Source organism: Python bivittatus, unplaced genomic scaffold, assembly GCF_059951505.1.
Source record: "Python bivittatus isolate LINGU-HERP-01145 unplaced genomic scaffold, Pbiv_v1 ctg000530_np1212, whole genome shotgun sequence".
In the NCBI taxonomy this organism is placed as follows: domain Eukaryota; kingdom Metazoa; phylum Chordata; class Lepidosauria; order Squamata; family Pythonidae; genus Python; species Python bivittatus.
Window position 1 is genome coordinate 3,791,409 of NW_028277085.1, and position 15,353 is coordinate 3,806,761.

The window sequence follows — 15,353 nt, forward strand, 5'->3', positions numbered from 1 at the left end:
CAGTAGATATACCTATAATATAAAATTGTTTGACAAGCTTGTTCTGAAAGCAGGTAATTAAATTACCCATTTTATATACTCAAGAACTACTCTTTGTAGATCCTTAACTCTTGTCTCCTTCCCAAGTTTAAAATATCCACAGTTGGCTAAAGGAATCTATGAGGTCAGAAGATTTATGTATGCCATACATACATATTTTCCCTCCAAGAAAAGTTGTGCACAGTCAATTCAGATGTTCACCCATTTGTGTCCCAAAAAAATTAGTTGTAGAAGAGGCCAGAGCCTACTGTACCTTCTTTTTTTTTAATTCACTGTGTTCCACTTTTTATTTTCTTGACCTCTCCTTAGTTCTTCCACTAGACAATTTTGGCAATTGGGTGGGTGCTCCTTCTCTTTACAGCTTTTGTTTTGTATTATTTTGTTTTTTAGCTCCATGTTTACAAGAAAACTTTGTGGTGTGTCCATGACATTACCAAGAGTCAAGTTCAGTTGGGAGGAGACATGACTTGATCTTTCCATCTTATTACCCATCTGAACTTTAAAAAGAGAGAGAGAGAGAGGGATAGATACCAGCAGATAAAGAAGATGGGTACCTTAATACCAGCAGCCTCAGGAAAATATAACTTCTTTCTGAATTAGGTCTCCTTTCTGCTAATGCACTTTCAAAATCCTTTATGGATCATTTTTCAATAGCTGCACTTCTCTATTTGTAAGGAGGAATAGGTGGGTGTGATTTCAAATAACAGCTTTTCATTATCTTATTTCAAACTTGTTTTTTTTATTCTTTTTTCCTGCCTTCAGATTTGTAAGAGCAAAGCTAAAGAATCCCAACAGTATTACCACAGTTTGGCCATTCGCCAGAGCTTGGCTATTCATTTTAACATACAGCAGGATTGTGGCCACTTCCTAGCAGATGTACCTGTTCGTCTCCTTCCATGGGAAGATCCCAATTCACCTGAAGAAGAGGAAGATGTTGAGCAGAAGAACGAAGAGAGTCTCTGTACTGTGGAAGTTTCACAGAAGGACAGTCCAGGTCTGCAAACAACCATCAGTAAGCAGCGCAGCAGAGTTGTTGTTATTACCCGGGAAGTTCCCTACTTGTCAGTGGCAGATTTTGTGCAAAACTCTGTAGATCACCATTCTAGCTGTCCAGATTTGTATGAAAGACAAGTGTGCCTACTACTCTTACAATTGTGTTCTGGTCTAGAGCACCTGAAACCCTATCATATTACACACTGCGATCTGCGTTTGGAGAACCTTTTGCTGGTAGACTGCAGGCCAGGCAGAAGCCTTCTGAATAATGAGTCTGTTGAGCTCAACCCCAGTGCTGCTTGCTCTGCCCGGCTTATTGTGAGCAATTTCTCTCAAGCCAAGCAAAAGAGTCACATGGTGGATCCAGAGGTTCTGAAAGACCAGTCTCGGCTCGCCCCAGAAATCATCACTGCCACACAGTATAAGAAATGTGATGAGTTCCAGACTGGCATCCTCATTTATGAAATGCTGCACCTGCCCAACCCCTTTGATGAGAATCCAGAGCTGAAAGAGAAGGAATACACTCGGGCTGACCTACCCCAAATCCCTTGTCGGTCACTTTATTCCCTTGGGCTTCAGCAGCTTGCTGCTTGCCTGCTGAACCCGAACCCGTCAGAAAGGATCCTTATATCTGAGGCCAAGGGCGTCCTTCAGTGTTTGCTTTGGGGTCCTCGGGAGGATTTGTTTCAGACTCTCAGGGCCTCTACTAAACCTTCACAAAGAGAGACTGTACTCCAAAACTGGCTAGACATCAAACGGACCCTGTTGATGATTAAGTTTGCTGAAAAGTCTTTGGACAAGGAATGTCAAGTCAGCCTTGAAGACTGGCTTTGTTGTCAGTATCTGGCTTTTGCCACTATAGACTCACTCAGTCGCATAGTGAAAATTATGCGGCACCATTAGTTTCGTAGGAGTGGTTGCTTCACTTGGATATACCCCAATCATTTCTTTGGCACAAGTTTCATGCTGTGTTAACGTTCTTATCTAGGTCTTGAGATCACCAGCACTGAGCAAACAGATTTCAACAGGAAGTTCCATTTCCAGTCTTGCATGCATTGGAGAGGTCTGCAAACCATCACACCTGGCCTCCTGACCCTTGAACTTTGTCGGCCTATCCCTGTTTTAATCCATGACTCCAACTTATTAGTCACATTTCCTCGATGAGTAGCTTTTACAGGATTCTTTTAGGGAGATGGCATCCTTGACTGCATTTGATGTATGAGAGAGAGCAGTGATTTAGTGGTACTGCCTTCTGAATAATTTTTTTTTTTCTTTTAACAGTATCTTAGAGAGGTTGTAGGGTTGAGTAGTAGTAGGGTAGGGGTGCCTTTCCCATTGGCCATTTTCCCACTCAGATTTAGTCCCCACCCTTGCCCTTTCCCCAAGTTCTCTTTGAAAATGTATTTTTCCTTTATTTTGTCATTTTTTATCTGATTTGTCAGATTTATTAATCACCTGAATATACTACCAACTGAAGCAAAAGATTCTTTTTTTGCAGTGCACAGGATCAGTAAAGATTATTGGTGAAGTGTTACTCATAATGTTGCTAACCACATGCAGCATAAGAACCTAAGGGCAACTGAAGCCAACATGTATTAAAAACAGCTGGCCCCATATTCTTATCCAGTTGATGTATATATTAAACCAAAGGTTGGTTGTTTTTTGTTTTGTTTTGTTTTGTTTTGTTTTGTTTTTGCAAAGCAAAGCAAAAGTCAACTAGGCTGACAGCTGCAAAAGTTTCTTAAAGCTCAGCTTGATGTGATAAATAAGCTGTGCAGCTAGAGATTTCCAGCTAGGTTTTCTGCAGGCATGGTTCTGGGGAGGCAGTGGTCAAGGAGCAAAATATACTGTGCTTTTTGAGAGCAGTTGGTTTGGGCAGACGCAATTAAATTGTGTCCCATTGTAGCTTCTTTATAGAACTGACCTCATAGCTGCTATCAAGATCTTTAAGTGATTACTTTTGATATTCCAAAATTGTAGAGTTATCAATGACTCTTACTGACTCTGAAGAACTTTCTGCAGCAGAGGTGACTTTAACAGACAAATCTAACTGCCTGAAGGTGTGATTGGCCTTTGGACCTCTCTTCTGGCTTCCTTAACCCTTCACACTGGTCTTTTCCTGCAGAGGCAGTATAGCCTCAGTGTATCTGATCTGTCTGCTCAGTATTGGTTAGGATTGTTTGATTAGCTCTGAAATGATGGAGTAGCTGACCAGTATTGAATTCCCAAAGCTGGGGATGTTTGTTGGATCATGGATAGCTCTTGTGTTGAGCCTGTGCTTCTCTTCTGGATATATGTGCAATTTTTGGATATATTATATGAAAAACTGTTTATGTTTACGTTACATAACAGATGTAACCATATGTTAGACCTGCCTTCCTTTTCTTTTCTTACAAGGCACATGGATGCACAAAGTTGTGTGCTCTTTCTATGGATTGGTGTTTCTTTTCTTTATTGTTAAACTGTGACTAACATGTTTACTTCAGCCTTTGAGACAAATAGCCATTTTGAACAGGATATGCAGGTTTGGACCAGATATTAAAAGATAATCTACAGAAACTAAGTCACTAAATCTGGCTCTATGATCTTTGAGTAGAACATGCCCCCCTCACTTGATGGAAACTGAGCCTGGCATAGAATATGTGGTGGCTTCTTAAAATGTTTTAAATCTTTTGGCTTCCATATCCATAGACAATTGGAGAAAGATTGAACAGAATTCAGAATAATGTGTATGAATGTTTTATTGCTATAAAACAAAAGTGCAAAATTGTTTGCATATGAAGAGCCAACACTGACCCCCAGAATGTGAGATGTGGCTTTTGTTCAAATGGCCACCAAAACAAGCATTTGCTATCAATGCACTACAGAACTGTTTAGAGAGCCTGGCCTAAACATGAATTGTGGTCCTGCTTGAAATAGTGAAGAGTGACTATACACATCTTTGTGAGTGTACTTTGCTCACAGCCTGCTGCCTGCTCTTCACACTGGGCTTTTTCTCTGATTTTACGTATGCTTTTAATTGATATCTGCATGTATATAAATGTTCATTTAACCAGCATGTTAATGGAACATCAGGACTACTTACCACCATGGTAGGCTATATTCCAATAGGCCACCTTACATATTTTTGTTTGTAAGATAATTGCATTGGGTCACCCTCATGTTGATATAACCTGTAAAATAGACTATTGAATGTTTTAAGATGGCCATGCATATTTTATGCAGCAGCTCCCTATATATAATAGAACAGATTTCAACCAGTATTAGCATTGTGCACTCCATTCAAGCAGAGGTGTGTGCTCACTGCCATTTCCCTTTTATATAGTACTAGCTGAACTTTGATAATGAAGGATAATAATGTGATTGCTCCGTATCAGTGAATATTTGTGTTTGTGTGTGTGAGAGAGAAAGACAGAGACAGAGAGAGACAGAGATGCAGAGGGATACATAGAGATGCAGTCTAGCCAAGGTTTCCAGGTTTGGTGGACCCTGGGACTACTTCTGCAAACAATCCTGTTGAAGCCCAATTCTTATATAGATATTCTGCCATTTAAGAGATTAGCTGATCCAAACAGATAAGATGCATAATAAACTAGAACAAAATGTTGCAGTATAATTTCTGAACAAAATGAAATTCTTCCTTGTCTTTATAATTAGCTGCTGCAATCATAAAATATTAACACCTTAAAAATATAAACATACTTTTATTGTATTTTAAATATACATGTTGATTGAGTTCAAAGGATTGTAATTTTCAAATAGCCATACTGACTGTAAATAGATATTTTTCTTATGTAGATATATTTACACATTGTAAATATATTTTTTGGAAAGCTGCTGCTAAATTTATGTTAGCACAATATCTACAATTTTCCTAATGGCAAACAAAAATTCTCTGAAATTCACTTATGTTTAAATATTTGAACACATGCTTCCTGGAACCTTTAGTGTCATTAATCTTTTCTGGGGTGGCAGCCTGGATGAGTAATTAAGTGTGCTAAGAACATTGCCTTGTCACAGATTTAAAGCTATTAAGAGGAGAATTCTGTGGTGGGAATTGCCCAGTGCCAGCTACCAATTTAATAATATTGCCTACATTAAAAAAGAGAAAAGAAATAAAATTACATGTTCTGCATGAAGCTGACAATCTAATCAAAAGAGCACTATTTGGTTATGCAAATTCAAGAGTTCTGTTGACGTTATTAAAAATGAAAATAAAATGGTAACAGACATTTTCCAAATCTGCAACTTCTATACAATAAAACAAGATATGGTTTTAAAATTGTCTAGACAACATAAAACTGGGGAAATGCTTATCTTTTTCAGTTTACAACCAATGAGAAAACAAACACTTCATATATATCTCTTGCAAGTCTATTTGCTAACACTGTTAAGAAGGATTGACCATTTATCTAACTTAAGCACTGGTACAAAGCCTAAAACGTGGAGAGCAACAAAGTTCAGAGAAGTGGCCATTTTCTTATTCTGGTACCATTTGGAGATGATCATCATCATCATCATTAAAGGAAATTCAGGAAATGCTGCCTTTAGTGGCAGAAGCCACAGGGAATTGTTCTTTCATAACAGCTGCACAATATCAAAATATACTGCAGTTACTGGAAAATGCAGCTGTGAAATGAATTGTACATGTAGTAGCCTCCATATTCATTATTCTATCCAGTTGTAACAGATAACTGGTGCCACTCCGTTTGTTTATGTTTGTCAAAAATATGATTAAAGAAAATCAGGAATGTTGGTATTCAGACCAGTTTAGTTTTTCAAAATAGTATCTCTAGCTCTCTAACTTTATTTTATTTTTTATTTTATTTTATTTTTGCAAAATTCAGTTTTGCCAATTTTGCCAGGGAAACATTGGATGCATTGTTCCTAAGTTTAATATTTTATTTTTCTCCCTGATATTTTCAGACATCATCATTACACTTATTAGGTCAAGTTAAGATGAGCTGAATCTTCAGGAGAGGCATGAAGGAGAAACCTTGGGGTCATTAACACTTTTTCAATATTAAAAAGATTTGAATGGTCCTGTTTCTGAAATGTTGTTAAATGAGGATTATAGCGTGCCTCAAGTGATTAATTATGTAGCAATTTTGATTTCTCCCAACATGTTGCCCTGTTCAAGCACAGCCTTCCCCAACTTGATGCCAGATCCTAGAATCCCTGGCCAGCGTACTAGGTTTAGAAAAACTGTTCAAGCCTGATCAAGAAATGGCTCTCAAGACAGGCTTTGCAAGAGCAAAATTGTTTCTAAATGGCTCTGTTCTTAGCTACTCTCTACCACCCCAGCACTCCCCAAAATACCTTCCCTATAAATGAACAGATGTAATCCTGGAAGTAAAGAACTAAACATGAAGATAGTAGCATCTCTTCCATTTAGAATCACCCCTCTATAAATACTGTGTCTTTAATAATAGCACACATTTTTGCAAGTTTGTTTACAGATTCAAAGTAAACGACACAAGGGAACTTCTGATTAACATTCACTGTGTAAGATTATTGCAACTGTAAATGGACTGGCTTAACAAGATGGCAAGGCCTCTGTCCAGTTGTTTCAGAGTAGCATAATTTGATATTTAAAGGCATGGGAGGGAGGGTTGCTTTGGTTTGTCTAATTATACAAAATGAATGTACTTAGAAGTGCATTGTCAATCCTTTACAAAGTTAAGTTGCTCCTAAACCTATGATTTCAGTGACTTGAGCTACATTTAATTATTTGTAGGATTGCCATCCCTATGCCTAGGAACGTAATTGAAAATTATTAATTCCTAAAGAGATTCTACCATAGCATTTCCTGTTCCATCCAACTTTTTGTTGGAAAGCTGTTTGCTACAAAGCTGAAGCAAGGTAGAACAGATGGAGATTGAAAAAACTGTCAATTAGTTTGTTCCAGAGTGCTTCCTTTAGCTGCACTGATGCTGGCTTCCAGTTCCTTGACTATTCCTGTAATCCAGAAAAGTTTGATATATTTTAATATGGGAGGAAATTGTCGAGTGTCTATATTTTTATAAATGAATTCTACTGAACTACAAGCATAATCTGATTTGTTTTTATGCTAAGTGTATTATATATTTGAATATACATAACATTTCTTGAATTTTAAAAATTCACGTAGTAGACCTCTCTTTCCAAGAGTTTGGAATAGGCATCTCCAGAATGCGTCTGAACCTTCCCCAACCTGGTGCTCAGATACGTTGGAGCTGCTGGCTGGGAATTCTGGGATTTCAGTCCCAACAAGGCAGTTCCCCTGCCGGCCTGCAGTGTGGTACATGTTGACACTGATGTGGAAGGTCTCTTTCCAACATGCTGCGTCGAGCGTACCATTTGCTGACTTGGATTCAGACTTAGAAGGGTTTTGTCTTGAGGTGGTTCTCTGTATGTGATTTTTTAGAAAGATTTAATTCTGTCAAGCAGTATGAGGAAAGATCTGTTTTAGTTTTTATTAGGAAGATAAAGTATTTTAAGTCAAAAATTCCTATTCAAATACAGTTTTATATGATACTTCTTTTCCAGTGCCTCAAGGTGATGGGGAAGGGGAGGGGGGATAAGACTCTGTTCCCCTCAGCAAGTAATTGTGTTTGAAGTTCACTGCATTGCTCTGTCTGGTGCTTCATCATATTTATATTTATCCATTCTTATAGATATAACTCTCATACCTTTTTTGTGTTCAGACGGCAGTTACGCTTTGCTGTGGTACTTTGCTGTGTACTCTGTGACAGACATGTTGTTATGTAAATAAACCAGTTTTATTACACTGAAAATCCAGGAATACCATTCCTTTCATTTTCTTATCTTGATGATTTTAACATAAAGGTATTTAAGTCCGTCTGGATAGCCCTCTTCTTCCAAGGATTCCTCAGTAAAAGATACTAAGAACTTCTCTTCATATCCCATTTCCTCAGTCCAAATTTTCTTTATGTGACAGAACCCTCACTGAAACAAAAACCTTGCCTATACAGGTAGTCTTTGTTTAGTGACCACAGTTGGGACCAGCAACTCAGTCATTAAATGAAGTCTCTAAGTGAAACCACAGCTGAGCTTATGATCTTATCTCAGCTTTGCTTTACAGACTTTGCAAAGGTCGTAAATGCAAAGACTGACTGCAAAGTAACTTTTTCATCACCATCATAACTGCAAAGGGTTGCTAAATGAAGACTTCTGTATATTATAGCCAATAATATTTGGTGATGAAATATTGCACCAGGACTGGAGAGTCCCCCTGTCTACCTATAGAGTTCACTGAATGTCTCACTCTTGATCCATGTATTTCTTGGGGGGAGGGGCAGTTCTGTGGGGATGAAATAAACTCCCAATCGATGCTGCCTTTAACTCCCAAAGAAGAGGCCAGGAATAAGTACAACTATATTATGCTTAGTTATTCCCATCTTTCCCCACCTAGAAAACAAACGTGCAATTGTACACCCTGCAATTAATGAAAAAAAAAACAGTCATTTACTTTTTAAATCCTTTCCCAGTGACTAGTGATGCACTACACAGTATCTTCAGGTCTTCCAGCTTCTTCACTTGGTTAGAAGACTTTAAAGTGGCGGGGGAGAGGATGAGATAAATGCCAAGCAACTAAGGAATTACCAGGTTTGGAGGTAGTGGGCCACTAAATCTCACTTGCTTCGGAACAAGGCAGAAGTTCACATTTTTATTCCAAGCTTCTGGCTTTTTTAAAGCATCTGGCTGTCAGCTGTGGGAAGAAGGAAGCCCCAACATTGTTGTGGGGGAGGTGTCTGTGTTTGCATGATTTTCATTTTGAGCAAACAGGTGAGGATTTTTGGGAAGAATTCCCTGACCACTTTCAGTCTGGTCCTTCAAAATGTAATGGACCCAAGTTGAGGCTGTTCATTGTAGAGGATTTCACTGGCATCTCAAAGCTATGAAACCTCCCTGGGAAATGATAAAATGTGTGGAATGAGAAACTAGCCAAGCAGATCAGATTTAAAGGACAAAGCATCCCCTGTTCCCCATAGCAATGCAGCATCTCTTCTCATTTTGACATAACTAGGTTGAACCCGTTTTTGATCCACTGGGTTGATTTTTAAGCTTAGCTTTTGTGTTTACTCTGTAAGGAGAAGAGGAAAAACAACTCTCAAGCAAAGGATGAGAAAGTATTCAGCATTGTGGTGGTTATTCACTAATTATGAGATGTATATACTTAAGTTTTTAAAATTTGAGGAAATTAGAGACTTAGTCAATGTAAGACAACTTTTACTTAATGGGACTATTTCTTAACAAGTTGACGATGTCCCATTGTTAGACAAAAATCCATCTTGTCCAACATCTAGGCAAAAATGGTAGGTCCTGGTCTCATGATATGCTTAAGTGTATAGTGCAATCAACTAAGCCCAGCCAACAATTAATGAGGAGGGTAAGATGAGATTAGTTTTAGCAGCAGCAACCTCAGGGCTTTTTAAAGCTAAACTAAGACCTCCTGGCCAGCCATATTGAATGAAAGGAGATGAGGTAGTTATGGAGGATTGACCATCCTGTCCAACTGCCAGAGATGGAAAAAAGCCAGAAATTTAGAGATGTGTCCTCCCACCCTGAGCAAAGCAGGGCTTCTCTAAACATCCTTGTCTCTGTCCTCATTTTCTTCTTGAGGAGGGTGGTGGATGACTGGCAAAATGCCCCACCCTTTCCATTCCACTGATCATCATCAACTGGCGTTCAATGCCACACTGTCCCCTGAGCAATCGTGATGTGGAGCAGTTGACATACATGATTGTATCTACTCGAGTAAAAAAGTGTAAGAACCTCCCAGCAAAGGTCTCTGTAGCTAAATGTTCCCATTCCCCTCTCAGCCCTTTGAGGTAGTCCAGACAGGAAACCAAGCCATGAGTGCTAACGCTACCTTCATTGTAGGGTTACAGTAACAGAATCTTGCAGGTCTAAAAGCCTTCTCCCCTCCTTTACTTTTACTTTCCAGAAAATGAGGAAGAGTCCCTTCTGAGGTGCTTGCTTGCTTCTGAGGGCTGAGCTACCTCGTCCAACCATTGCCCCGGCTGTAGCTCTTCCTCCTGTCTCCCAAGGTTATTCTCACAGCCCATTACATCTCCAAAGTGGGCAAATGGAGTCCTTCAGCAAGTCTGCAAGCACATGATGGCAACAGCACCTGCACCCTCCATCTCCTTTTCAGCAGTCTTATTGATAAACCTGTTTTCTTCCATGACCATCACAATCTTTAGGCACAGCAATTTTCCTGATACAAGTATGCTTTCTACAAAAAAACATTGTTTTGCCTGTTCTGGACCATCTCAGTTGGGGGCAGCTTTAACATGAGGCATACATTTTTTTTGGTATTACGGAGTAATCAATGCATACTGAAAATATTGATTTAAAGTAAGTCCCACAAAATGTTCAGTAGGATGTCACTCCCAGATGAAGTTGTTTAGGGTTTAGGATTTAAAGGATCTCTCCAAATCTTCTCGTAAGCATGGAGGCTTCTGCCACAATATCATCACTGTATTATATTCCTACACAGATCATAGCAAAAAGGAGGTTTAAAATAGTCCAAGGAGTATGAAAGCTTTCACAGGAACGTAACATGCTACAGAACAGGGAGACCCTCTTTATCCTCGCTCAGTGTTTTTCAAACTTGGGAACTTTAAGATGTGTGGACTTCAACTCCCAGAATTCCCCAGCCAGCATGCTGGCTGGGGAATTCTGGGAGTTGAAGTCCACACATCTTAAAGTTCCCAAGTTTGAAAAACACTGCACTGTTATTATAAATATTACCACCATGCTGGGGAAGGCAAGAGAAGAAATGCTAATGGCCCAAGTGATTAAGCCAAGGATCGTAACATGCATCTTGATTCAAGAGGGAGCATAATTTCAGCTTCGTCTCCAATGAACATTCAGATTTTTTTTTTAAATCTGTTTCCATTTCTTCAGGTTGCAAAGAAAAGGCAACTCATTCAAATCGTAATCCAATACCAAGTTAGGCAAGATTTCTTTTATGTGTTTAAGTAACTGCATTGAAATACAGCCGCTCTTCGGATTTGTTTTGCCTTTCAATTCATGTTCATTCCAAATGTATTGATAGGGCGCCATCTAGAGGAGGCAGAAAGAAAACTCTCTGCCCTGCGACACATTTCTCCTGTTTTCCTATTGTGTATGGACTTCATTTAACACAAATATACCTTTCCCTGTTACTACCTTGTTAACTAGATCCATTTATCTTTGTTTCTTTTGTTACATTAATTATAGCCATGTGTGACAGTTCCCTGCTGGGAAAATTGATGCTCGTTCTATATTTTTAACTGCAACCCCCCCCCTTCCCTCCCCATTTCTGTATACATTGATGGAGCATTGAAACAGATCCGACCAAATTGCAAACAGTTTTACAATCTTGGACACATTCATTCCTATAGAAAGATCTGTACTTTTTTTTTCCAGCCAGTAGGTATACGGCATATGAAAATACCCCCATTCTTTAAAACAGTGTTTCTCAACCTTGGCCATTTGAAGATGTGTGGACTTCAACTCCCAGAATTCTGGGAGTTGGAGTCCACCCCTCCTAAAGTGGCCAAGGTTGAAAAACACTGTCTTATAATAATTTGCCCTATCCTGCTGCACCCTCTCTGAATGAGGGCTCACCACTCCACCCCAATGTCCCTTTTCCGCAGAAAAGACAACAATTTTCCTGTGGAAAGTGAAAATACAAGCCTTTGCCCTCTTGCTGGCCATCCAAATCACAGTGCAAGAGGCCCCGGCCAGTGGATCGTCCGTAAACCAGGCTTACAGCCAGCTGCAGCCGAGCATACGATGCCAACTCAGGCATGGTATCTTGTGCAGCAAACCCCATTAAGAAACCAATGGATGGTTTCCCGCCCTGGGCAAACTCGGCTTGCAGATGCCGGGAATGTAAACTGACGATAGGTAGGCACCCTTAGAACACGTCTGGCCGAGATCTAAAGCCCCATAAAAATGAAGGAAAATAGGATTTGATTATACATAAGGTCATGGTGGCTTTCCTGCCCTAGAGGATGCTCAGCGTTTCTCCATTCTTATTCCAATAGCTATGGATCAGTGACAGCCTTTTTATTCAAACTGCACCCGCCCCTTCCCGGGAAGCTTGGGAGTAGAATATTGTTCTGTGTCAAAAAAAGAAGGCAGGCACCAGGTTATATTTATACAGTGCTCCCAGACGGATGCCCCCGGATTTGTGATGGTTGCTACTTGGTCTTGGTGAAACCCCAAAAGGCTCTTTGTGTAAGGAAAAGAAGAAGGAAAAAATACTCTGCCCTAAGAATTGGAGAGAACTCTCAGCCCACTTGCCATTGGAAAGGGGCGTTTGGGGAATTCGAGCTGCAAATTGATCTGTCACCATCACAGGAGGGGATAACTTGGAAAAGGAAAGAAGAATACATCTCTCCCCCCCGGCCCCCCACCGGAGGAGGTATTGCATTAGATCCGCCCAGGAGAAAATCAGTTTGCAGCGTTGGATGCCAAGATTCCCTCGGCTTTGTTTTGTTTTTTTCAAGGGGCTTGACTGCATCTGAGATATCTCAGAGGGGATAATCCGACTCCTGCACTTTGATGGATTATTCTCTGAGCACAAAAGAATCTGTTTAAATGCGACGGTGTACGTGTAGGAGAAGAAGCCTTAGTAGCTGAGGGGAAGGATGTATTTTTTAAAAACCCAGTCTGCCTGGTCATATAATTAACATTTATCACAAGGAGGCAAGGCACAGCGTAGCTCAGCAGCTCAGATCTGCCATCTTAAATGTCCCGGGTTGCAAATTGATGAGGTTTTCTTTTCTTTTCTTTTCTTTTTTTTCTTTTCTTTTCAAATCTGTCCAGTAGTCGCTTAAGTTCTCTTCTTTGGAATTAAAACAAATCTAAGATGGAATTTGGGAGTAAAGGGGAAAGTAAACTACTTGACCCTATTAGAACTGATCAAGATTCTCCTGATCCATCATCTGATTTCCCATATGGTCACATAGCTGCATGGAAACAGCCTTTTCTGGCTGGTTAACCCTGATAATTGTGTTCAGGGGTACACTCCCCTCTGGATTTCTGTATGGCTATTTTAACACGTTTATCTTGAATTGAGACAGCTCTCCTACCATGATGACATAGCTCAAATGTTAGGGGGTTAAACAGAACTCTTGCAAATTTTCTGAAACTGCTCCTGCAGTAAAAGTTAAACCGGTGCGATTCCTAACCCAACGTGCAAAACCAGTTCAGCAAGTTAGTTGACTGATGGTATCAAAAGCTGCTGGTATTCCTCTAAATAAGTCTAGCTTTATATCTGATTCCCAATCACCAATGGGAGCTGTAGCTTAATAAGGTTGGAAAACACTGGGTGGTTCTGGCATTTCGTTCTACCTGTTCATCTCTTAAAGAAGTTCATCTGTCAGAACCATCAAACTGCTTTAGGCTGTGTTCACATGAGGTGAAGTGTTAGTGTGAGACTTAAGCTACGTGGCCCAAGGATCTGAGCAGAAAACGGTTTCATGTGGTCTAATTCGTTGCAATATATCCTTTTCCTTCATCACACAAAGAAGCCAATATACGAGACTATCGATAGCTCAGGGTTGAACTGGGAGTCCTTGGTGCTCTCTGAGCTTGGAGATGTTTCATTAGGTAACATCATAAGTGCAAGTGAATGTGGGGTTTTCTCCCTGTTTATATACAGTAGCTTGCTCTGCCAGTTTTCGTGGGAGTGTGATTTTCTCCTTGGTAATTCCCTGATTAGGGTATTGTTTGCTGCTTGATTATTTGTCTGGGGTTAATCCCCGCTTATCTGGGTGTAGGCTGCTGGAGAGGATGTGTTCTACTCCTTTTGTTTCCTTCTTAGCTTTTTTTATTGTCTCTTTTTTATTCTCTTTTTTGAATGGTGTATGAACGGTGTAAACACAAAAAAGCTTTACGGGATGGCTACATAAAGTCATGAAGCCACCAGAATAATGTGTCTGGGAGGACTTGCATTCTTTTTTTCATTGACTTGCCTGCTGACCCTTGAGAATGTTCACATCAAGATTAGTTTCTGTCTCCCAATTCCCAAGGCAGACTGGCTTCTGGTGTCGGCAGAGTCTTTTCCCCGAGATGTTCAGATTGCAGAAGCCATGGGGTGGACTACTACAACATCCAAGGATAGGGAGTGGTCAGGTGGTTTGGAGGCTGCAGCATAACCTAGAGCCATAGGCCTGAATTAAGCAGACTCATTTGGATTGATCAATACCATTATTGTTTCAAGATTCATCCCCCCCCCTCCGATTTAGAGGTGTTTTGCAAGAAGTGCATGGTTGCATTGCCCTTCTTATCCTTTCCTCTACTTAATATAAGAATGTCTTACTGCACATGGTGTCCTAAGCTATAAGGTGGTTTGATCTGTGATGATGTGTAAACCCACCCATGGTTTGTTTATTCAGGAAACCATGGCTAAAAAAGAGAAATATTTTATCTTGGAGCATGCACCAATCAAGCTTTTAGCATCACTGCAAACAGCTTGTGAGAAAGGCCCATTGTCATGATTAACAAGATAAAAGCGGGAAGAAAAGTCAAAAGAAGCCCTTGCCTTAATTTGACTTTGCAGCTTCCATCTGAGATGCATGTCGCTTCATGCAAACTCTGCTTCCAAACTTATTCACTGGATAATTTTATTTCCAATTTATTTCAAACTAAACCTCAGGAATCAAATGATTAATAACATGAAGCGGGGGGGGCAATATAGTGGATAATCTGTATTTTAATTAATTCTGATGGTTTTGAGCAATTTATGGGATAATCTGATTACAGCCAAGAGGAAGCTGATGTTCAAGTAAAAGAGGAATGGGATGTACTCTTCTTTGAAGAACGGAGAAGACTTTAAAATATAGTCTGTTGGAAGCAATCCAAGCGGCTGGGTATGGTGTTGCCCCTTTCTGACAATCAAAGTTGACAAGTTAAAAAATAAAAATGGGAAAGTGTCCTGCTGGGAGATTTCACATTATTTATAGTTCTAGCTGCTTGACCTACTACTCCAAGGGAAAAGAATGTCATGGGTCAGTGTTACCAGACGTGTTTCCTTTGGCTTCATCCCTAGAATCTTATGCTGCCTTGATATTATTTACCATATTACATGCAGAGCCGAAGTTGAAGCAGACGTATTCTCTGCATGGCTGAAAAATATCTGCTGCGTTATAAAGACTCTGAATTAAATATGAATACATATTTTAAAGCAGGGTTTCTCAACCATGGCCACTTGAAGATGTGTGGACTTCAACTCCCAGAATGGCTGGCTGGGGAATTCTGGGAGTTGGAGTCCACCCCTCCTAAAGTGGCCAAGGTTGAAAAACACTGTTGTAAAATGA

The 15,353-nt window shown here is 40.0% G+C and overlaps 1 protein-coding gene across 5 annotated transcripts in view; it reads left to right on the top strand.

Moving 5' to 3' along the window:
* Positions 1-7,809, top strand: part of PEAK1 (pseudopodium enriched atypical kinase 1) — a 45,953-nt gene extending 38,144 nt beyond the window's left edge. For all 5 annotated transcript variants that reach the window (XM_088148378.1, XM_088148376.1, XM_088148380.1 and 2 more), the window contains one exon: positions 802-7,809. In XM_088148378.1, the coding sequence (XP_088004504.1) occupies positions 802-1,935 (1,134 nt within the window). In that variant the 3' untranslated portion in view covers positions 1,936-7,809. The remainder of the gene's footprint in view (positions 1-801) is intronic.
* Positions 7,810-15,353: the final 7,544 nt, after the last annotated feature.